Genomic DNA, 23,162 nt, shown 5'->3' on the forward strand with positions numbered 1-23,162 from the left:
ATTTTACACACGTATTTCAGGGTGATTTGGCTGTGCACTTAAGACATCTGCAAGTTCAGGGCTTGGATGGTGCACAACCCTGAAGAATCAAACTTACAGAAATATCACATTATTTTCAGCCTGCTCATACAATCCTTCCTTTAAATGCTAACAGTTATCTAGGCTGGGTTCCCTCAATGGGAATGGAAGTTTGTGGTACAACTGTCTTCACAATCATCAGCCAAACATCAGATGCCAATGGCAGACACAGTGTCACAACAATCACGTGGTTTAGGTTTTTTGGAAGGTGAAAAAAGACCTTTTGTATCTAGTGACTACCCATAGAGAACCAGAGAGAACAGAGAGAGCTTCATTCAGCCAGACTGCAAAAAATCTACAACTGTTTATAACAGAGATTGGGTATCTGGATTGGACCTTCAAATGGATGAACCTTGAGAAAGAACAGCATGACAAAAGTCTGGCATTTATGACTGGCAAGCTGCAACCTCAGATAATATCCAGAGACACAGAGTCAGAAAAAAAGAAGAATCCAACACATTTATGTTCCTGCGGAATTTTAAGAGTAAGAAGCAACAAAAAGGTTTTGCAACAATGCTGAACTAACAGCCACAGCAAATGTCAGAATAACAGAAGTTAAAACAAAACCAGCTTAGATAAAAAAATCACAGATTTTCTTGATGAGGATATTTTGGGAACTTGAATTTCAATTTATTTATTACAGTCTGGAATTTAGGCTGTATTTAAAATGGGTTCATTTTAATTTTAGCAGAAAGACACAGTTTATGTCTTCCAAAGTTACAGCAGCTCTCTAAGTAACTCACAAGGGCCTACTGGATCCTCTCAATACTGGGGTAAGGAAAGTAATTTCTCAAATTGACATTTTACACCATTAACCTATAGCCACCTTTCTTACAGTCATTCCCTGGATTTCAAAGTGGTATTAATAGTACCTGTGAGAAAGTAGGTAGCAATATTGGAATCTACAAAAATATGAGTCTAGAAAACTGAATTCATAAATGTCAAACTGGGAGGAAAGGAGACTTGGATGAGATTAAGCATAGAGACAACGTAAAGGTGTGGAGAATACAGACAGATAATAAAATGTTAGATTTATGGTGGAGCAAACTTCAAAATTAAAGATGATGCTAAGTTTATAAGCTGACCAGACCACAGCACTTCATATTGTGGAGAACAAGGAAGTTTCTTCTTACATAATATTCTTACTGAAGGAAAGTATACACCTGAGTCCTAGAGTCATTTCATGGGAGAACAGTCATTCCAGACATTAAGTCTTATCCACCTTCTTGATGAAGAGTACAAAAATCCACTACCAGAGAGTCCAGCTTCAGACATTCCCCACAGTGCCCTTCTGCATGACAAGGATTCTCTCCCCTAGCTAACAGCACCAGAATTTGGTAAAGGAGCAATCAACAACCTAGGTGGTTCCTGAATCTTATTCCAAGTTGCTGGCACTGTAAAAGGGGAGAGGCACTCATACTTAAAGGACAGCTACTGTTTTAAGAATAGAAACCCTGTGTATTTGCCAGCCATGTTAAAAATCACTTCTAAGATAACAAAACATTAAAATGATAATAAATAATGCATTTATTGCATTCTCATGCAAGCAGATGATACTTGTTCTGCTTAAAGACAAGTGTTTAAAAATAAAACAGGGTTGTATCATCTTTAGTTAGATCCACTAGATTTCTCTCCATTTCACCAAGTTAAAAAGCTGTCATGATGTTGTCGAAACTTGCTAATGATTTCTCCAGTACATCACAAACGTCTAACTGTTGTGAAGAAAATGCCTTTCTAATCTCACTATGTGGCAAACCATATCTTTATGTGTATACATAAATACTTATATATACACGAGTACATAAAACCTGCAGTTCAGACAGTGAACTGATGACCACGTCATATAAGTACACAACATAGGTCCTATTAGCTCTTGTTTAAGTCTCTACACAATGCATGTTGTAACCAAAAATTTGTTATATTGGGTTAAGGAATAAATGACCCCCAATCCAACATGCAGGGGTGTAAAAACAATCAGTGGTACCATGGTTTTCAGCTTACAGATCTTAATTTTTTGAGGAAGAGCCTATGCTTCAGATGGCTTCTGGTTTACACAGAAAAATTAAATTCTTTGTTTGTAAAAGCAATGCTACTTTATGTAGAAAGCCTATTGTTCATTCATGATTCAGGGAAGTTTTACAGTAAGACTTCTATTAGCCCAGTTCATAAATGTGTCATGCCATTTGTAGCCAATGCAACAGCAATAATAATATTATAAAACACTGGGAATACTTATTTTCTCTTTTTTCCTGATAGTTGATCAACAAACTCCTGTATTCCATAAGTGTGGGAATCATTGTAAGGTTTGATTTCTAGCTAATGGGAATAACAGGAACATCATACTTCAAGTTGGTATATACATGTGCTCATTTCAATAGCTTTAGAATACAGGTCTAAGAGGCAGAGGTTTGAAATCTAGTCATTTTTTAATCAAAAATAGGGTGACAGGTAATGGGTAGTAAATTTTAAATTTTTGTTGTCACGTTTTTTCTACCAAAGGACAATCTACAAAATGATTTTTTAATTACAGAACTGAAAAAATCATTAGTTTGGTAGTTGCATACTGTCTTCCAAAACCAACAAACATATGAAAAAGATTCACACTAGAAAAAAGAAACAAAACAATCAAGGCTGAGGAATAATTTCACAGTGTAACTTTGTAACGAGTCCCTGGAGGAAATATGCGTTCCTTTTGTTCCCCTCTGCAAAGCTATGTAATTGATTCCTAACTGCTGTGTTAATACTCCCTATTCCTGTCAGAATCCCTTTGAAAATACATTAAAGTAATCAGGATTCTCTCCTGATGCAACATTTTGAATGCTGGAATCTGGGATTGTCTGACATACATTACATTTCAGGCACTTGGCCACGGTGGAAGTTCCACTGCCAAAGGGATGGTAAATATTAATATAGAAGAATAAAGTATAACAAATTATATAACAGAATGAAGCACAAACCAAGAAACAGTTGTTTTTTATAATGAAATAATCTCTTACAGGCACTGTTACATTCCATTTTAAAGAAAAATAATCTATTTGCCATAGCATATTATATGAACATCTTATGCCAGCTTACAAAATTTTAAATAATGACAGGCAAGTGTTTTCAAAGAACGGATTATGTCTTCATCAGGATCCAGAATTAGTATGACTGTCCTTGTCTTTTCTATCCCTTTTGCTCTGTGCGTACACAGAGTAATACAATAAGTAGAATACAGCAGAAAATATTTGGCCCAGCTGTTGAATTATACCCCTATGACTGCTATAGAGCCCTGCATGAAAGTTTGCCTGGATGGAACCAATGTCATTAGGTAATCTCTCTTCAGTAAACAAGGAGAGGAACATGGAAAGATGTGATTCAGTTTTAACCTATATTGCCTAATTAACCTTAATTAAAATTGTGTTGAAGGATCTTGAACATCTTGCACAAGAGATGTTTCCTGATTGCTTTTAGCTTTGAGAAAGCTTTCCTTTGAGAAAGGAAGATTTCCTATCACTAAGAAAAATGTCCCTATGAAATACATATGTTCATGTTCTAATCTAAATTTAAGAGACAATACAGGTAGAAGATCCGTCTTTTTACTGCTTCTCCTCCATCAAATGTTTTGTAAATAGAAGCACTACAATTACAGTAAGGAAGATTCTCTCATCTTCATAATTTTTTTTAATTAAGAAAAATCCCAAACATTTCATAATTTGGATATATGTTTGCTGCCACTAAAGTTAGTAATTCTTTTCATCACTGATTTTACCAACTTGGTGACCCTAAAAATTAATAAACCTTGGTGGTCACACAACTTAATGCAAAATTCCCCTCTCCCACTGTGGGTCATCATCTCAAGCTTCACAGTTACAGACATCATTGCTTTATTTTGCACATTCTTGACTTTATTACACAATGGGTGGCCGTGGGGAAGGCTTTATGCTCAAAATGTCCTTTATGTGAATATCTCCGTGCAAAATCACAAAGTTAAAAATAAGAAAAAAAAATTTGAATTTAACACATTAGACTGCAAACAGTTGTATACTTAGTGGGGGGCAGAGGATATTGTTAGAACAACACTATGAAAAAAAGACCCTATTTTAAGTAGATTATAACTTTAGTGCTGCCTGGTCTGAAATTTTGTATATTATATATCTCCCTTTCTTTCTTTGTGGAAAAATTCAGCTAATGTAATTTCCCTATTTCTGAGAATGCAGCAGGAACAAGAACAGTATTCTGCTGTATCCGCAGATTGTCATGACTTCTTGTTTTGAAATCTGTACTATACCTGTGTTTTGCAGCAGAAAATAAATTTTTGAAGTAACCTGGCTTAAATGAGAAAAGGGAGACTGAAGATATTATTATGGAGGGGAGAAACATTTGAAAGTGGAGTCCCCAGCAGAAAGGGACATTTGATCCATCCATTTGTGTCATTTATTTGATACATGGAAGTCCTAGACTAAGGACTTTATGGTTAAAACTGTTTGAATTTGCCCTGGAAGCTTGGATTTTTTTTTCTGTGCTCTTGTCATAGAACTCCTGCATCATAAGTAAGATGGAAAAATTTTGAAATCTTGCTTCTCAGTCCTCCTATTAATTCTTTTTTGGTTTTGGGTAGTGCAGTGAGGAAATGTAAGTTGACACGTAGAAGGCGCAGAAATTCAGCTACAGCTGACGCCTTTAGGAAACATGTCATGGATATACACAATTCTATGTATTTTTCAAAGTCCTGAGGCAGATACTTAACAAGAGCAATGTCAGGCCACATGCAACATTTTTTTAGGGCCTTAAATCTTTCTCTGCCTCAGCTCTTTACTTGAAAATTTGGGAAGACAAGAGCATGTCTCTTCCCAGTGGGCATTGTGAAGATAACTTCATCATTTATCTGTGAAACATCCTGGCTAGTCTAGTGAAATTTGTGTGGAAACTCACATTTTCTTTTCCAGAAGGATTTGAATGTTATGTCAGATATAAAGCCTAAACACAATAAAAAAAAATAATAATACTTTGGCATCACTGAATTCTTCAGAGTTCTGGATAAAAGAAGCAGGTATAATGATATTTATTTGTTTACCAAGCAGGCAAATTTTGCTGCACAAAAAAATATAAAGCTGGCATTTCTTCAATTCTTTCTATTTCCCTAGTGCAGATACCAGTTACACCTAAAAAACTATCTAACAGAGCACATATTGACATACAGATACTAACATTTGCTATATTATGTTGAGACAAAAACGTTATATTTTGAATGCTCTGGAAATATAAAAAATAAGCAGAAAAGACATTGACATCATCTCTGAGTTCATTAAGCAACTTCCCCCTTAGACGTTTGTTTGCATGTTTATCTATTATGCAATGTTATATTTTCTTCTGAACCAGCTAGTACTTACAGTTGTTGGAGACAGGATATTTGACTAAATGGATCATTAGTCTGATCATTTCCCCAAGTTTCTATGTGACCTGAGAGTACTGCAGCATCTGAGCCTGACAGGCACATTTGGAGACAGCTAAAATGGAGCCAGGGCTTAGATCACTGCTATGTCTCACAAACAATGAGACGATGCTGCATTTAAGTAGAGATGCTAAAAGCAGTCTCCATTATAAGGAACATATAGGAAAGATTAATGTAAAATCTTGGCATGTTACTTTTGGCTTCCCCTACAATGACATCAATAAACATCTTCAATATTGATTTTTGCTTATTATTAAAATGGCCTAATACAAATACAGACATGAAGCCAGATAAATGCAAAGATCAGTACAACTGTAGCCAAGACCATTTAGACCAGAAATACTACCAATTACTACCAAGATTAGCAAACCTGACTAAACAGAACTCCACAGAGACTTCTGAAGGCAAGGTTCTAAAAGTTGGACAATCCCTGATCTACACTTACTACCATACCCTACAAAAACTTCCTCAGGCCATCTTCAACTTCCCTTCTTCCTTTGAAATATCAGCACAACCCCTGTTGAAATTGTGCCTGTGACACAGAAATGACCTTACATTCTGAAATGGGACAGCAAAATACTTTCCTTAAATACTGCAGAGAAGTTGTTCTCAGTTTTGTGAAGGTTGCAAAATTCCTTTCAAACACCATTGTCTAATGAATGTTTCTTGCTACATTTCCTGAACTACCTTAGCAACGCCAAAAAGGATTTCTGGATTTGCTAGGTAAGATTTAATCAGGCTCTGTGAAACTAAATCTTGTGAATGTGGGACTGTTTTACCACATAATAGAGAGAGAATTGAGCTAAAATATTCTCTATACTTGAATATTAAAAAAATAAACTGAAAATGCATGTTCAGAAATAAAACCAGGATAACTTTCTTCCTGAGAATAAACAGTACCTTTCTCCTGTCATATAAGGCATGGTTATCCAATATCATCTTCCGTTCATGAGTAGCATATCTCCGCAAATCACGTCCAAATTGCTATAAAAGATATAACAAATATGAGCAATTTTGAGAAATCAAAATTATTACTGTTTCTGTAAGAGCTCCAACACCAAATTAATAAATGACCATGTTAAAATTACCTTTATCAAAATACAAAAGGCTGAAATGATGGATTATTTAAGAGAGAATGTTTTGATGGGCAATGGTCCACCATTTCAGTTGGTTAGTCTGAGAATAGAGAGGCACTGTACAGGAAAGTAAGCTTTTGTATGGCCTATTATGGGTCCCAAAAGTGTGCAGGTGAATTAGCTCAATGGGAAGCAGGAGCTGAGTGGGGCACAGAAAGATGGAGTCATTGTCTACTCAACCAAAAAGCCTCACAAAGTGCATTTTTAGTGTAGGCACCCACCTACAGAGTTGAGAGAAAGGCTTTTAAGTAGCCAAACACTTTCACGATAAGGACCCCAAAGTCTGCAAAGCTTAATCCAAGGTCTGAATAAATACCTTTTATCATCTCAAAAAAGAAGTGACTGAAGTAACTCATCAGCTCAGCAGGACAACACCTGAATTGCAACATTTTGCCTGGTCTAAACCATCTTGCTTCCAATTAACCTGAGTAGAAAAGAGTTGCAATGCGACTTTACTGCTTCTAGCACATTAAAAAGACCCTTCAGTGCAGGCTCAGGAGTTCTCTGCTATACCATGTAATCACTCCCTAAGAAAATGAACATCAGAAGGCAAGCATGTAGAATGGATTAAAAAATAATTCTGCCTGGAGAGAGATTCATAATTTGAGTCTTGAGTTTGCATTTAGACAGAATATTTTATGTTGTAAATAATTTATTATTTTATATTATAACCACTGACTACAGTGTCTATTGTGAAAGCAGCTATAATTTCAAGATTTCTTAGCTTATTAAAGTATCATTCGAAACATTTTATTCTAATTCAAAACCAATGTGTAAATTTTAAAATTTCCCAATTGTTTATGATTTGAAACATTCAAAATACAACTGAAACAAAACTTTTTATCTAATCCAAAAAGAAAGATGTCAAATCATTTTCAATTTCCTACCAAAAATTAAGTTCCAATGCAGAGCCTCTCTTACTCAAATGTTTAATTTCCTGTAAAATTCTGTGACACTTTCCAAATCATCTCCACACTCAGTAACAATTTACATTGCTTGTTAACACTCGTATGATGTAAAAAGACTGAACATCTAGCTTTTCAGTCTGTGAACCTAAACACTAAGCTTCAAGGAAAACAGATGCTAACTCCTCTAGAGACATCCATAAATGTCAGTAATGAGTTCAACAGCTCCAACCTATGATCATGGGTTGATGAGAGCATGAAATGTGACATGCGGCGAGAAGCGACATTTTTTAAAAATCCATGAACTTTGCATAGTCCTACAACAGCAAAAATAGGTTAGCAATTCTAAGAAAATCTAGACTGTTGTGGTTACTTACCCGCGAGCCTGTCCAGCCTAACAGAGCATATGCATATTGCTCAAAGGGGGTTATGACAAGATCCACACGGATTGCCTTCCAGTCTTTGACTTCTGCCATATCAATTTTTTCTGACGTGTTGTAACTGCTCTTGTCTACTTTTGGCTGATACAATTTTAAAATTGCAAAACACTTCTGAAAATTATCCATGGCATCAACTTTTCTGCTTGGTAGCTGTTCCTTTACAAATGTTGATTCAATGATATCACAATATAGCAGTAAGTCCTAAAGAGAAGACATTGTTCACATTGAATTGCTAGACTGGTTTTAATGAAATTCCAGAGTTTCTAAACAGTTGTCTTAAAAGTTAATGTAAAATGCAGTTACAGTAAACGCACAACTGTGCTGGGCCAAATCTGGCTAAGTAGAAAAACGAAACAGCTGTAGATTTGGAAAAATATCAGCAGGTTCTTTGACTGAAGCCTGCAGTGGTGAGTGGTCATCTGAGAGTGGTGATGTCCTGCCCTGTACTAAGGAGACAGTATTTGCAATTCTTCCCTTCATTCGTTTTTCATAAGCCTTTTGTAGTTACATCAATAGAAATTTCTGAGTAGGGACTGATGCTTTCCCACTTGGCAGACATCTAGAAAAACAGAATAGTCCAAAGCACGGTCTTGCTGACAGATTCCCAACAGAGCATTTGGATTGTGTCTGTTGTGCAAGATCTCCTTGTGACAAGGTGTGGAGTCTCCAGAGAGATGGATGGGCCCTGCACATGCCTTTTGTTTGAAGTAGTGCACAAGAATTTGTTGATCTTCAAGAGACAGATTTTGCTAAAACATGGACCAGATTTTCTTTTTAGAATAAAGAACATTCAGAGTGAAAAAAATAGAAGTAATAGAGCATTGTAACATAACTCCTTCTAATCCAGCACAGGGGTAGGGCTTTCTTCCAGCATTGCTCTGTACCAAGCAGTCTTTTGATGGCTCCTGGGATTGCAGTAAGCTCTGCACTATCCATTCTAGGCCATTAGGAAAAGCATCTTTCTGTCAATTCTTTGGCATGTCTTTGTGCCTATTCTTTGCATTTCTAGGCACCTTCCAAGGCTACTGATTTCCTGGACATCTCAGACTTACTCTGCACTCCCAAAGCTTCTTAAAGCTCAGCATGTTCAGCTGCCCTCAGGTAAAGTGTAATCTCCCACCAGCCAGAAAACCTTTCATCACCCAAAGCACAGCAGTTGGGACAAGACAGGAAAGAGACTCTCTCTGCTGCCCAGCACATCCTTTTTAAAGAATACAAAACATCAAATACACAATAACAAAGAAGTAAAGCAGATATTGTCTATCACACCACTTTCTTCAATCATCCGTGAGTCTTCACAATAGAAATGGAGATTAATACACATAATAATACAACAATGCTCAGTGTTCCAGCAGGAGGGCTTAGCTGGTAAAAAGATTCCGCTTTCTGACAATGTTTCCACATGATGAAAACACTTAGATGTGTGCCTAAGTCCTGGTACTCTCAGCCTTAATTTAGCTTTTATGGATTCATAAAATATAGGAGAACGCTGTGATTGCCTCCTCTGAGCTCCTGATTTCACTGAAAGTAGAGCCTTCTGTATCAGAAAGCTGAGTAGGGACTTTTTATAAAGGCATTTAGAGATAGGACTGGGGTGAATGGCTGTGAACTGGAGAGGGGCAGATTAGACTAGACCTAAGGAGGAATTTCTTCACAATGAGGGGGGGAGGCACTGGCACAGGTTGCCCAGGGAAGCTGTGGCTGCCCTATCCCTGGAGGCGTTCAAGGCCAGGTTGGTTAGGGCCTCGAGAAGCCTGATCTCGTGGGAGGTGTCCCTGCCCATGGCAGGGAGGTGGAATTAGATGATCTTTAAGGTTCCTTTCAACTCAAACCATTCTATGATTCTATAATTCTATGATTTGCTTTTGCAAAAGAAATGTAACCTTTTTATAAAGGTTAGTAACAATAGTGCATAAACCACATCCTCAGTAGTCTATCAGGTGTTTAAATATTACACCTAGAACAAAAACTACTACACTGAACTTAATAACTTCACATTCTGACTAGATCATCTAATTGGTTTTGATCTTCGAGATCAACAAACCTACAACTGTCATGTCTTTTCATACCTCTTTTTACATTTATTTAAACCTACACATTGATTAAACCCACCTCTCAGATTTCTCGCTGATGAGATGAATAGACTCAGTTTCTTAACATTTCCAACATCAGGATTCCTTAAGTTCCTTGGATACATTTCTTATCTGTCCTTCAAAGGCCCTTAAATGTTTACATATTCTCCTTCCTCTGGACTAGGAATTCTGATACTAGTTTCACCATAAAAAAGCATGGTCAAGAATGCCTCCTGATTTTAGTTAACATAACCCTTAATATATGGTAAAGAATCCTATTAGTTGTGTGGTTTGGATAGGTTTAAATGTAATATTGAACTGAGACTGTATAGAAAGGGTTTTACTTGCTGTCTATTGATGTTTAACTACAATGTTCTCCAGGTCACAACCCTTATGAACACAGGTTCATAAACTGATTTTTGGAGAATATGTCCATATTAAATGCCAGGGTTTGATTTTTATTTTTTTTCTTTTTACTTAGTGCAACTGTGGTAACTTTATATGATAATATGTTAGATACCTGAAAGAACACTTTACAGCAATAAAATTACTTATCACTCAGACATGTAATTCCAACAAAAAAAAAACCCAAAAGCCAAACTGAAACAAAAGAACACTTACAATATTAAGACTTCCATGAAGAGGCACTGATAGATATTATTGTGCTTTCAGTCTCCAGATTTTGTTGATGATAGTTCCAAATTAATGATCCCATTATCTTACTGGGAATCAGTCACAGAGTCCTTTAGGGGTCTCTAGGCCAACCTTTTTAATAAGAACTATTTGACTTGCATTGACATTCTTTCTCTTCTTTGGAATTTTTCCCGATTTTGAAAATTTATTATCAACTAATATGTGAAAACTCCTTATCTAGCTCATTCTCTTGGATTACCAGTTTCTAAGTCTGCCAATTTCAAAATGCTTAATTTTAGCAGGTGCTTTCTCACATCCATTTTTAAAACAGATATTATTTCTTAATTTTACTCCAAAGTCACAAGGCACTGATGCTTGCTATTTCCAAATATAGACTCAAAACAGCTGTTGAACATTAATGTATAACTGCTTATTATCTCAATCTTTTTGCTGAACTGTGCCCGCCTTCAGGTTAATAGTCTTGCGTTTCATGCTAAAAATTTAACTCATTGATCATTGACCATTAATTGATTAGTTCAAGTTTTTATTAAGCACTGACATTCTTCCATTCCTCTATAAAAATCTTCTAGCTACTTCATCAGGGCTTTCTCATCTCTTGCTTCATTGCCCTTCTTGCTCTTTCATATTTGAGGCATTACATACCTTATCCCAGAACAAATCTAAATAATTTATTTCCCCAGGCAGAATCCTAACTAGGTGAAGTTTTGCTAAAGTGTTATAGTTCCAAGTACATACATTTCCAGTCCTGTATGTTTTTTGTAGACAAAATGCTCAGATCACCAGTTTTACACATGCCATAGTCTGTATCAGTATTTGTGTCCTCTTTATTCACATGAAGTTCAAATTTCAGTTTTGGTGCAAGAAATTAGAAATTAAAGCCCATCTCTATCTGGATTACAAAAGAAATGGAATTCCTACAGTAGCTGGAAAGTTTTAGTAGAATGTTTGTTTCTGAGCACTTGAGAAATCCAGCAAGATATCACAGCATGCAGTGGTTTCTCTCTTCATGGGCAAGCAGATGAGAAACTAGAGTATTTTGTCTCAGTGAAATCTCAGGACAGTCGCACACAGTCACCAATACCCCATATTTGGATTTTTGCCTGTAAATGCTTTTTTAGGTAAAAGTGTCCTCAGTTCCTGCTGAAGCTGAGCCAGAATGCAACAAAAAAATCATAAGGCATTGAGTCAAAAGGTGAGACAATATGTGTTCATGACGGAGCTCTGCATCCTTATAGGCAGAGCATTCATCTGAAAAAGATGAGGTCTTTGTTCCAGCCTCTTAACCGTGTCTGTATCTTGTCTTAGAAACAGGCTTTGTAGCTGCTAAAATCCAGCTGTTGCTCAATAACAAATGTGCTGCTGTTCTCTGAATGCAATTTATAAAAGCTTCCCAGCAATGAAAAAGGAAGACCAGTTACTTGCTCTTCACCATCTGCCCTAATGGAAGAACAAGCCTTCCTCTTCCCGTCTTGTTCACTTCAGCAAGGATGAATAATAGAGTCTAAATCCGACCACCTATATACTAAAAAAAAGTCAGCACAGGCAGGCATCTACTTTCCTCATTTTTCTAAAAAGCCAAAAGAAAAATGCAATATTATACTTGCATTAATATAAAGAGAAAAAAAGAAGAGCACAGGAATGTCTTAGTAACAGTATCTCTTCCTTTGTTGAAAGGACATATATAACAACTGGAACAGAGCTATATATAGTTACATAGGTTTTCAGCAAAAAGAGAATATGTCTTTACAGAGTCTGTAAATGAAGCTGCATCGACACAGGTGCTCAGCCTGTTTTCCCATGGACTCCAAGATTTGACCCAAAGAAGTAATTAATTCCTTTCCTTATGAAGATTTTTGGAATCATGAAAACCATAACCTGTGTACTGCATTGCAGGTTTTCTGTTTTGCCACTTTGAAGCTTAATGGTGACTTTGTGTTCTGTGTTCCTCAGACCATTTATCCCTGGCAATGCTGCATCAAAGTGCATGCTGGTGTTGATTTAACCACTTAGTTTTCAGCAGCTTTCAACAGAAGGATCTTGTTATATTAAACTTAAGGAAAAGGCCCTTTTAAACTATTTAAATAAGGCTGAGGTTCATAGTTTAGAAGTTAAACATTGCAGAATTCTTCCCTAAGAGCTCCCAAAAGGAAGTCACCATCATGACCTCAGTGATGTTCTTTGATGAATTTCAGCTTTGAAGCAGTAACACAGAAGTATTACAGAAAGCTGTGAAGCACATGACAGGTGTCGTGTCAAAAAGTGTAAAAATGCTTTAGGTCTGGGGTTTTTTTGTGTTCCTCTCTCTCCTTAGAAATCCAATGTAATAAAAAGGCAAGAGGAGTATAATTCCTCTCTTTCTTTTTTGAATTTTGATGTTGCTGGCAGCTTATTCTTTTGTAGTGCCAGTAAGAGCCTGTACATTGCAACTGCCACAGAGAGGCAGTATGGCTAGTATTATAAGCCATAAAATTCTTGAGGACAAACAGAATACAGAAAATATTTGACCATAGTTTTAAACAATCCCCAGCATGTTTGGGTTTGGTTTCTATGGCCATTGTGCATCTCCCATTCTAACATGTTCTTCATGCTCGGATTCTAGTTCTAATCTTTTCATTAAACCGTTGGCCACCTTTCATCTCCCATACTCTCCCTTGCACTCACTTCTCCCATATTTTATCCTTAAAAAAAAATCAGCAAGAACAATTTATTTTTTATTTCTTTCCTTTCAACTCCATTTAATGAGAGCAGATCAGAGTGACCTGAAAAGCTTCAGCAGTTGCCAGACTTCTCAGATCACAGCCATTGTTCTCATTAATGTAAGTTGTGTGTGAAGGAATGGGAGAAGGAATGAAAGGCTGAACTCGGGGCAGACTCAAGCTTCAGCCTGTTGTCACTTCTCCTTTCTGCTCTGTGATAATAAATAGGATTTTTGAAGGACCCACACATGGCTTCCTAGAGGTGCAAGTCTGTTTAAGAAGGTAAAAGAATAGCTTCTAAGAAAAAACACAACTTTTCTCAGAATAAAGGGAGTAGAATGACTGAGAAAAAAAACTTACATAAATAATAAAAAGATAAAAATAAAGTAGCTCCTCAGCACTCATTAATTGCCACAGCTTCATTTCTTTTCATTGGAGTATGATAAATTATACCTGCTAGCAGTCTACATCAATACAGGCAATCTCCATACAGAATTATAATGAAAGTCACAGAAACCTAAGAAATTAATAATAATCTGTTAATATTTCAAAGACCAAAGGTCACCTGAAGGGAAAAGGAATTCAGATGAGGTGGTATTTTATGAGGAAAAACAAGTTTTAAGCCTTTCCATTAAAGACAGTTGAGAGGTTTTGGCCACCTTGAAACAGATAACTTTATGTAGTCATATAAACTTCTGTCTGGTTGGATGTTTTTAATGTCATCCACGTGTTAAACCATTATACGTTAATAAAAGTATATAGTTCAAGAATCAATTCCAAAGCATTCCCTGCAGGCTATCTGCACTGAAAGCTGACTTGACTTAGTAGTGGGGCATTTGGTGATTCAACTCAGACAGTGTTAGCCTTTTACTTGTTTAAATGTACTCAATTAATGTGAACTGCACAGGTAGTAGATGTTGAAAAAATATCTTAGCTGGCTAGTAATGCAGAAAAAGAAACAAAAGCTTACTATTACAAACATACCATATTTCTGATCCAGGAATATTTTGGGTTACCTGCAGCTGCTATAATTCAGACTCTTTCAACTTAAAGACCAAAACCAAACTTTGATGAACAATTCCTTTGTGAAATGTGTGCATGCTTCCAAACCCAGACATCATGGGAGACTGTCAATTTTTACAATATTCCAGTGGTTGCCAGGAAAAATGCTAATCTATGGGCTAAAAGTAAGCCAGAATTCCAGGGCTTTGGTACCTAAGATTTCAGACTTGCTCACCTCACGCCATGAAGTCACCCAAATCTACTATGCTAACAGCTGGAGCTCCCTGAAGCAGTTCTCCCTTTGGGAGAAACTACTCCCATCTCAAGGAGAAATTAAAGAAATACAGTTCTGTTTCAAAGTATAAGAACAGTTTTACTGTATCACTCAAAACTCCACCTAGCTTGATTTCTTACCTCTAACTAGCTGTATATTGTTTAGTAAGATATAAAAGAATGTGCGCAGAGCACTTCTGATATAACCTTCAACTTTAGCATTCAGACCGGGAGGATGCACTTAGATTGCAATGATTAATAACCAGACAGAGAAATATTCAATTTCAAAACACTGAAGTCATCTATAAAAAGGAGTCAACATTCTTTAAGCACTTTGGAGGATTAATTCAGTTCTACTAGAATGCATCCTTTTTTTTGCCAGATGTTATTTACTTCATACCTGCTTTTTCCATAAGTCAACAACTTTGTGCAGAAGTTCATCATCTTCTCCTGGTCCTGGATTGGTGATCAAAAAATCTATATCATGTCCAATCTTCTTACCCCTAGAAGCAATAAATAACAAGAAGAATAACAGAGTTAAGTTCCTGTTGAATTTCACACTGCTTTCAAAGAGAATATTTTTGTTATATTGTAAAAAGTGTTTGCGGCAGAAAGAGAGAGCAATGTTTCTTGAAACTTGATCAAAATGGAATCTATTTCTTTTATTGGCTCTGTCAATGTTCTTTGTTAGACAATAATTTAAGCTTTTTGATGTGTTTGCTCTGTTGTTTAACCAGATACTGCAGCTCCATTTGGTGGTGTTAAATCTCTCTCTGTCTTCCCCTTAAGTCCCAGAAAAGAACATTTCATTCATCTTTGGGTAAAAAAAACAAACAATCAAAATACCATAGTACATATTAGGAATCCAGTGCTGTAATAGCACATAAACTTCCCAGTCTGACTACTGTAGGCTTAACTATTTTTCTGTAGCTTTTGATGGACTCTTTAGTCAAAAAAACTGTGATTATGAATAATTTTATTGTTTCTTTTCATGGCAGACAAAATCTCTGAGTATTTCACATTTCTTTTCTTTTAAAATATAACAATGCTTTTTGCAGAGGTTGAGCTTGATTTTTTTTTTGAGAACAGTTCAGCTTTAATGTGACTGGAGCTTCTTTATTACACCCACAAAGGATTTCACAATTAAATCCATATGCACGAAGTTTAATTATAAATACTCTTATTGAAAAATGATGTCATAACCTCTTGTTTTCTGCATTTAAGTTTAAGCATCCAGCTTGCCTTTCATCTACTTACCAAATATGTTAACCATAAGTCAGATTAAGATGTAACTATCATGGGAAAACAGGTAAAAGCATGCCTTTGGAATGTTTCCCTTCAGAACTAAAAACTGTTTGAGAACATCTGAGAATTTATCTTATAGTGTAATTCATTTGACTATTGCAGAACTAATACAAGGTTTTCATTTTGGTCTAAATACTGCAACAAGGACTACATACACGTCTATTCATTGGCTGTAATCAGGCCAGCCTAAGGACAAAGGAGCAGAGGAGACATTTCTGCAACTGGATGCATTATGCAGAAGGTGAAGTAAACTTGTAATCTGGAGTAGTGACACTGAATTGTTACACACCTCCAGATCCCTTTCCTGTGTTCATAGAAAAGTCTGATTTGCTGATGTTTACAAGGGTACATGACGTTATAGTTCAGGTCACCACTGTGTCCAGAGTTCAGAGAACTTGTGAACTGTTATACAAGCAGTGAAAATTGGACCTGTACATCCCAAAAGTTTTGCTTTTTCATATTTAATGAAATAGTTCATTCTCTTAAAATAGTACCTAGAACTGAATCTGATTTCTTAAACTTGGAAACTTGTAGGAACAGGATGGACTGGCAGACATGTCAACTGCCATTTCTGTGACAGAAAATCATCTAACTGATGGATAGTCGAACAGCACTAGCAGCAAGAAATAAGGAAAGGAAAATCTAGGTTTTACATTTGACAAGCAGTTTAATTCACTATAATGCAACTATTGTGCCATGTCTGCAGCAAAGTCAAAGCTGCTTAAACAGGTGGAAGTTATTTCAAAAGAAGGTTTAAACAAAGCATCAGTCTAAGCTTAGAAACTAAACACAAACACAGAAAACCCATTTGGTATTCAATGTAACACTTTCTGAGTTATTTTATAGGTTGACATTCATTATCTCTCGAATTGCCATCATAATCTAATGCTCTTACACAGAACCTTTTATTTACATGTCTCAAAATAGTTTTTCAAAGGAAATTTACTATTACAATCCTACAAGATGCAGAAAGTGGCTTAAGAAAACTTGCCTATAATTATTTTAAAACATCAGAGGAAGAAATTGGAAGCTGATGGAATTGGGAGTTAATTCCTGATTCTTCCTCTGGTAATCCACATATGAATATTTCAGTTTCACTACATCTGCGAAGTCCTGTACCAGTCCAACCGTAAAATCCCAAGAGATCTAAGGTGTCTCACTGACCACCTATTTCCCAAGACAGAGAGCATTTATTGAAATCCTTTTTATTGGCAAAGTTAGAGTATTTAAATCTGATACCAAGGCACACAACATAAAATTCTTGTTATTGTCAGAGTTACATTTCAGCTTCTCCTTGAACTAATTTGCATTGAATTAATTTCTGACTGAGTTTGTCAGGCTGTTACTGGAATATTTCGTCTAATTTCCACTAGTACTCTACCAAGTAATGTATTTAATCCTAGAAAAATGTACTACCTTCCTTAAATTAGAAAAGCAACCTAGTAAATTAAAAGTATTTATTGTTCATGGCTTGTAGATCGTGCAAAAATATGCAGTAAGGTGCACATAGATTCAGACTGTTGTTCCATTAAAGCTGAAGGGAATGTGGCCATTGATTACAGCACAGTAGGGTTTGTCACATATATTTATATATACTTACGTATCTGTGTGTTCAATTATTGGCTGACTAAACTTGTATAAAGCTGGTAAATGTTTCTTCATAGTCAATTAATTATCTTTAACATTGTTGGAATTCTCCTTTTGCTGTTGTTATTTTAAGTAGCAGGATCGTTCCTTTTACATATAATAAACAGATAATTTATAAGTACTGTAAAATGCATGTTCCTGAGGTAAAACACTAGTAGCCTCAGTGTGCATGCATAGTCAAACACATAATTACAGCTACAATCAAACGTGCACTTATAGTTCAAAGATTTCTTTCTGACTACTCTGATACGCATGCCATGCTTTTACTCTAGGTAGGGATCCTCTACACTGTTTCCGATTTAACTCCCACTGTATTGGCAATGTAGAACTATTATTTGACTTATGTTGAGTTTGAACAAATAGAAGTGATGTGGTAATTCTCTCTCTGATATTTGCTGTCCTGAGTAAGGTACCTCTACTGCCCATCTCCCACCAGCATATGCCTTCTTAGAAGAGGAACAGAAATTTTTGTTCCAAATCCCAGGTAGTGTGCATGCTTGTGGATTTGCTTATTAAGCAGTCTTTGCTGAGACCTTGAAGAAGAGATGGACAATTTCTTACAGCCAGATATTAAAGTAATTCTGAGTTACTGTTACTGAAACTGTAAAGAACTACATATTTTCCTTGTATAAACCCCATTACAAGAGAAAACCAAAAATCTTTAAGCTGGAAGTACTGGAGTGTAACAATGATACAAATATTAAATAGAAGGTGAAAGTGTGGGCTGTTTGACAGCCAGAGCAGAAAAATTCTATTGATAGCAAAGTCATCACACATTTCATTCAGCCAAGAATAATTCTTGCCTGTGATACTACAGATTTTCAAAACCTTTTTCCATAATGTTCTATGTTCAGTTATAAATTACTAGCAGTTTAATAAAATATAAATGCAAAGCAGACCAATAAACAAAATTCTCAGAATATTTTGCCTGAGTGAATTTACTGATTTCAGAGTTTAATCAGAAATCATTATTTCAGCACACTTTCTTCTGATCTTTTTTCAGGTCTGAAATCTGAACCAAGTTGCTTTATTGAATCAAAAGGATGTTGACCTTTGCTAGGTAAATAATTAGTACACTGACAGGAAAGAAGACGACACTTTCCAAGAAAATGAACAGAACTACGTCTGTGCAAGGTTTTCTGCAGTTATTCTGTGCTGAGGAATTTTGTTGAATGGAAGAAATAACAGTGTTTGCAACATCCTCATTTTGTTTGCAACAACAATTGGGTAATAGCTAAAACAAATAGTTAGAAAGTTGTCCTATTTGTGACAGGGGAGGAGGGTGTCCTCCAAATTACAATAAAATACTGTAACATTTGTTTGAAGTTATTTCCTCAGAAACTCCAATTACATATTCTGATCAATACCGCAAAGAGTATTAACAGCCTGCGTAGAAGCATAATACTATACCAGTTCACTGTTATCATAAACGACTGGCTAAACCCTGTACACCACAAACCTGACTTCAAATCACTGTCAGCTTTAGCTTAGCAGTTTTCCTTAATATTCAAGTCAGGTCCACATTTTCAAAACAACATTTAGATTCAACAGTGTTAATGCAACAGTGGTTCACATACATATAGAGTAGGTAGCAAGAAAATAAACGCTCACTGAACTGCAAAAGCAGCTCAGCCAAAGTTAACAATCCAGAAACACTGACACATAGAAAACAGAGACGGCAGAATGCAAAAAGCAACCATTCACAAGCCTGACTCACGCTGTGCAATGACTACTTTGTCAGTGGAGGGAGAGTGGAAGAGGGAACATTCAGCCAGAATAAACTGGGGACACTCAAATATGTCAAATTCTACCAGCAGCCTCACTTGCTCTCCAGGTGCATGATCTTTATACCTCTGCCTTAAACAGGGCAAAGGCATAAGATTGATGAGGATGCCAAAGGCATGATATCATTTTACAGTTCATCAAAGATAGTCAGAAGGCTCATCTATACCATTTATCACACAAAGACATTCTAAACTTCCTGAAGGTTGTAGGTTTTGAATCACAGATTGCTTTGATTCCAGAACTAAAAACTTCCATTGAAGGGCTGGAGTGGTAAACAGGAGGAGTGCTGTATAGATTATCAGATTATTTTATGCAATAGATAATTACAAATCCTAGATCATAATTTTGCCCATGGTTATCAAAAAAATTAAAAACTGAGAAGGATCCTCTCCTTATCTACCACATCAAATACCTATGGCAGGTGTCATTTGTTATTTCATGCTGAGTGAATGAATCCCAACTCAGTCCATGCACAGAGTCAGTCTCTGCTTTTCAAAAATCAAGTAATATGCCTGAAGTAATGAGGAAAACAATAAAGCACAATCTCATCAGGGCTCTGTGGAAGACAAATATGGGTATGGGAATTTCTGCCTTCTTGGGGTAATTTCTGGTCTCCTGGTTTATCGTTTGAATTAGATCCCAGCTGCTTATGAAGACAGTTTGGCACTAGCTGTTTCCAGCCACTGTCAATACTCATTTTCTTTTCTTTTTAATGCCATATAGATGGTAATGTACTATAAAATACCTGTTGAGATGAGAAGCATCACTTTGGGAAAGTACTTGCGTAAATATTTTCACAGAATCACAGAATCACAGAATAACCAGGTTGGAAGAGACCCACTGGATCATCGAGTCCAACCGTTCCCATCAAACACTAAACCATATCCCTCAGCACCTCATCCACCCGTGCCTTAAACACCTCCAGGGAAGGTGACTCAACCACCTCCCTGGGCAGCCTGTTCCAGTGCCCAATGACCCTTTCTGTAAAGAATTTTTTCCTAATGTCTAGCCTAAACCTCCCCTGGCGGAGCTTGAGGCCATTCCCTCTTGTCCTGTCCCCTGTCACTTGGAAGAAGAGGCCAGCACCCTCCTCTCTACAACGTCCTTTCAGGTAGTTGTAGAGAGCAATGAGGTCTCCCCTCAGTCTCCTCTTCTCCAGGCTAAACAACCCCAGCTCTCTCAGCCGCTCCTCATAAGAGGAGAACATCTCCAGCCCCTTCACCAGCTTTGTTGCTCTGAGACTCTGATTTTAGTGCTCAACATTTCAGTCACCCTACTGGACTTGCTTTGTACAAGTTGATAAAAAAAATAAGAGTTAGATATTTCCAGAAATCTAAACTCAAACTGACAGAAATTTTGTATTCTGTATCAAAGAAATTTCTAGAATTCCTGCCCCTTGAGGATTAATTCTTTCCTGACAGTACATCACAGGGTTATTTTGGGGCACAATTAAAACCTGTGAGATAGTTTAATAAGATGCTGATTAATGCCTAAAATAGAAATAATCAAATTAAATAACTGAAATAAATTCTGCCTCCAGCAGACAATTAAAGCTAACACTGAATTAATGATATATTTAACTGAAAAGATACCATGCAGTTTTGAGAGATACTCTGACTCATTTTGAGGCAATTTTTGGGTGAAAAAAAATACTGTTGTAGCAAATTAGGACAAGGGCCATGTAAGAATGAAGTCATGGAATCGCAGAATGGTTTGCGTTGGAAGGGACCTTAAAGATCACCCAGCTCCAACCTCTCTGCCATGGGCAGGGACATTGTCCATTGGATCAGGTTGCTCATAGCCTCATCCAGCCTGGTCTTGAACACCTCCAGGGAGGGGACATCCACGACTTCTTCGGGCAAGCTGTTCCAGAGCCTCACCACACTCACATTTCTTCCTTATATCTAAACTAAACCTCCACTCTTTCAACTTAAAATCAGTACCCTTCATCCTAACACTACACTCCTTGATAAAGAGTCCCTCCCCAGATTTTCTATAGGTCCCCTTGAAGTACCGGAAGGCTTCTATAAGGTCTCCTCAAAGCCTTCTCTTCTCTAGGCTGAACAATCCCAACTCTCTCAGCCTGTCCTCAGAGGGGACAGGCTCCAGTCCTCTGATCATCTTCATGGCCTTCCTCTGGACTCGAACAGATCCGTGTCCTCCCCGTGCTCAGGACTCCAGAACTGAATGCAGTACTTCAGTCGAGGTCTCACAAGAGTGGAGTAGAGGGGCAAAATCACCTCCCTTTCCCTGCTGGTTACACTTCTTCCCAGGATACAGTTGGCTTTCCAGGCTGCAAGCACACATGTTGAGCACCCCCAAATCCTTCTCTTCAGGACTACTCTCAATCCATTCTCCATCCAGCCTGTAATTGTGCTTGGGATTGCCCCTACCCAGCTGCAGGACCTTGCACTTGGCTTTGTTGAACTTCATGAGGTTAGCACAGGCTCACCTCTCAAATCTGTTATGATCCCTCTGGATGGCATCCTTTCCCTCACCTACTCCTTAATTAGAAAGTATGGATGTCTCTACGTATTATGATAGTTGTGCTGCCTAGATGGCATTATTGTCTTCCAGCTTTCTATGACATAAATGCCTGAATGTGGCTGTCACCAATTATACCCTGATGTTGAATATTTATCCCATTTTGAAATGCACACAAGACAACATTTTGCTACTAAGGTCTTTTGTCTGGATTCTCTCTGAATTCTATGTTTGAAGTAAATTCACTGTTCTATCAACCAAAACAAAACTATGTTTAAGCTTTGAGTCACTGAGAGTGCTGTCTCAATTTTATGTAAATAATGCAAGTGTACCTGGAAGCTGTCCATATAATTTCAAGCTTTTAAAGCTTATGAAATGTACCATACCGATCTGTCACAGTTATATTTAAAGTCACAAAATACATTGCTGAAGTTTTGCTTTCGCTGTCTCGGCAAATCCTTTAAATTATATTCCATTCCAATCAAGCATTTCAAATGACATCACATACATACATAAATTTTGCTGGGTGCCTATCAATGGCAAAGCAAAACCTCTTCAACACTGTTTGGAAAAGATATACAGTCCAACGACTATTGATGCGGATTTGGGATCTTATATATTTATCTGGAATGTAAAAGTATGCAGATGCTGCTTTAGTCTGAAAACATTTATCTAGTTTTGCATGTGTAAACTTGACTGTCAGCATATTTTATGATAACATGGAGCAAGCTTTCTCACTCTTAAGAAACAGTCTGTATGACAGTGATACAGAATCTTTGATTATCAGAAATTGTAGAATTTAAATTATTCTGAAATCTGCAGGCAAAATAAAGAACATATTCCAATATGTATTAAGTACTAAAGATACACACTTGACTGGAGAGAAAGTACATTTATATTATTTATAAGAGTAAGCACTGCAGATTAGACCTGTTTGGACATCCTGAAATAGCTAGGCCCTTTTGGGCTGGTTCAAAGGCTTAATAAAGGCTTCAGAATTATGCAGACTGAGGGACAAGGAATTTCAACTACCTCTGCTTGTGAAGAATACAACAAAGAGATCAGCACACTCAAAACCGCCATATATTTCAGTGAACTCTCAGAGAGTACAATGAACTTTGGGGATGGGGGGAGGGTGAAACAACCTAACAAAGAAAAAAAGGTAAAGAAAATTACCTCTTCATTTAACAAACAATAAATCAACATGAGATTATGGAAGGAGAAGGTTAAGGTTTTGAGGGACTTCTGTTT

At 36.8% G+C, this 23,162-nt stretch overlaps 1 protein-coding gene across 5 annotated transcripts in view; it reads right to left on the reverse strand.

The window, feature by feature from the left end:
* DNTT (DNA nucleotidylexotransferase) overlaps positions 1 to 23,162 on the reverse strand; it is a 154,878-nt gene that overhangs the window by 15,497 nt on the left and 116,219 nt on the right. For all 5 annotated transcript variants that reach the window (XM_069863867.1, XM_069863868.1, XM_069863869.1 and 2 more), the window contains 3 exons: positions 15,091 to 15,193; positions 7,931 to 8,194; positions 6,413 to 6,496 (listed from right to left, as the gene is read on the reverse strand). In XM_069863867.1, coding sequence (XP_069719968.1) covers positions 6,413 to 6,496; positions 7,931 to 8,194; positions 15,091 to 15,193 — 451 coding nt within the window. The remainder of the gene's footprint in view (positions 1 to 6,412; positions 6,497 to 7,930; positions 8,195 to 15,090; positions 15,194 to 23,162) is intronic.

This window comes from Phaenicophaeus curvirostris, chromosome 9, assembly GCF_032191515.1.
Source record: "Phaenicophaeus curvirostris isolate KB17595 chromosome 9, BPBGC_Pcur_1.0, whole genome shotgun sequence".
Classification (NCBI taxonomy): Eukaryota; Metazoa; Chordata; class Aves; order Cuculiformes; family Cuculidae; genus Phaenicophaeus; species Phaenicophaeus curvirostris.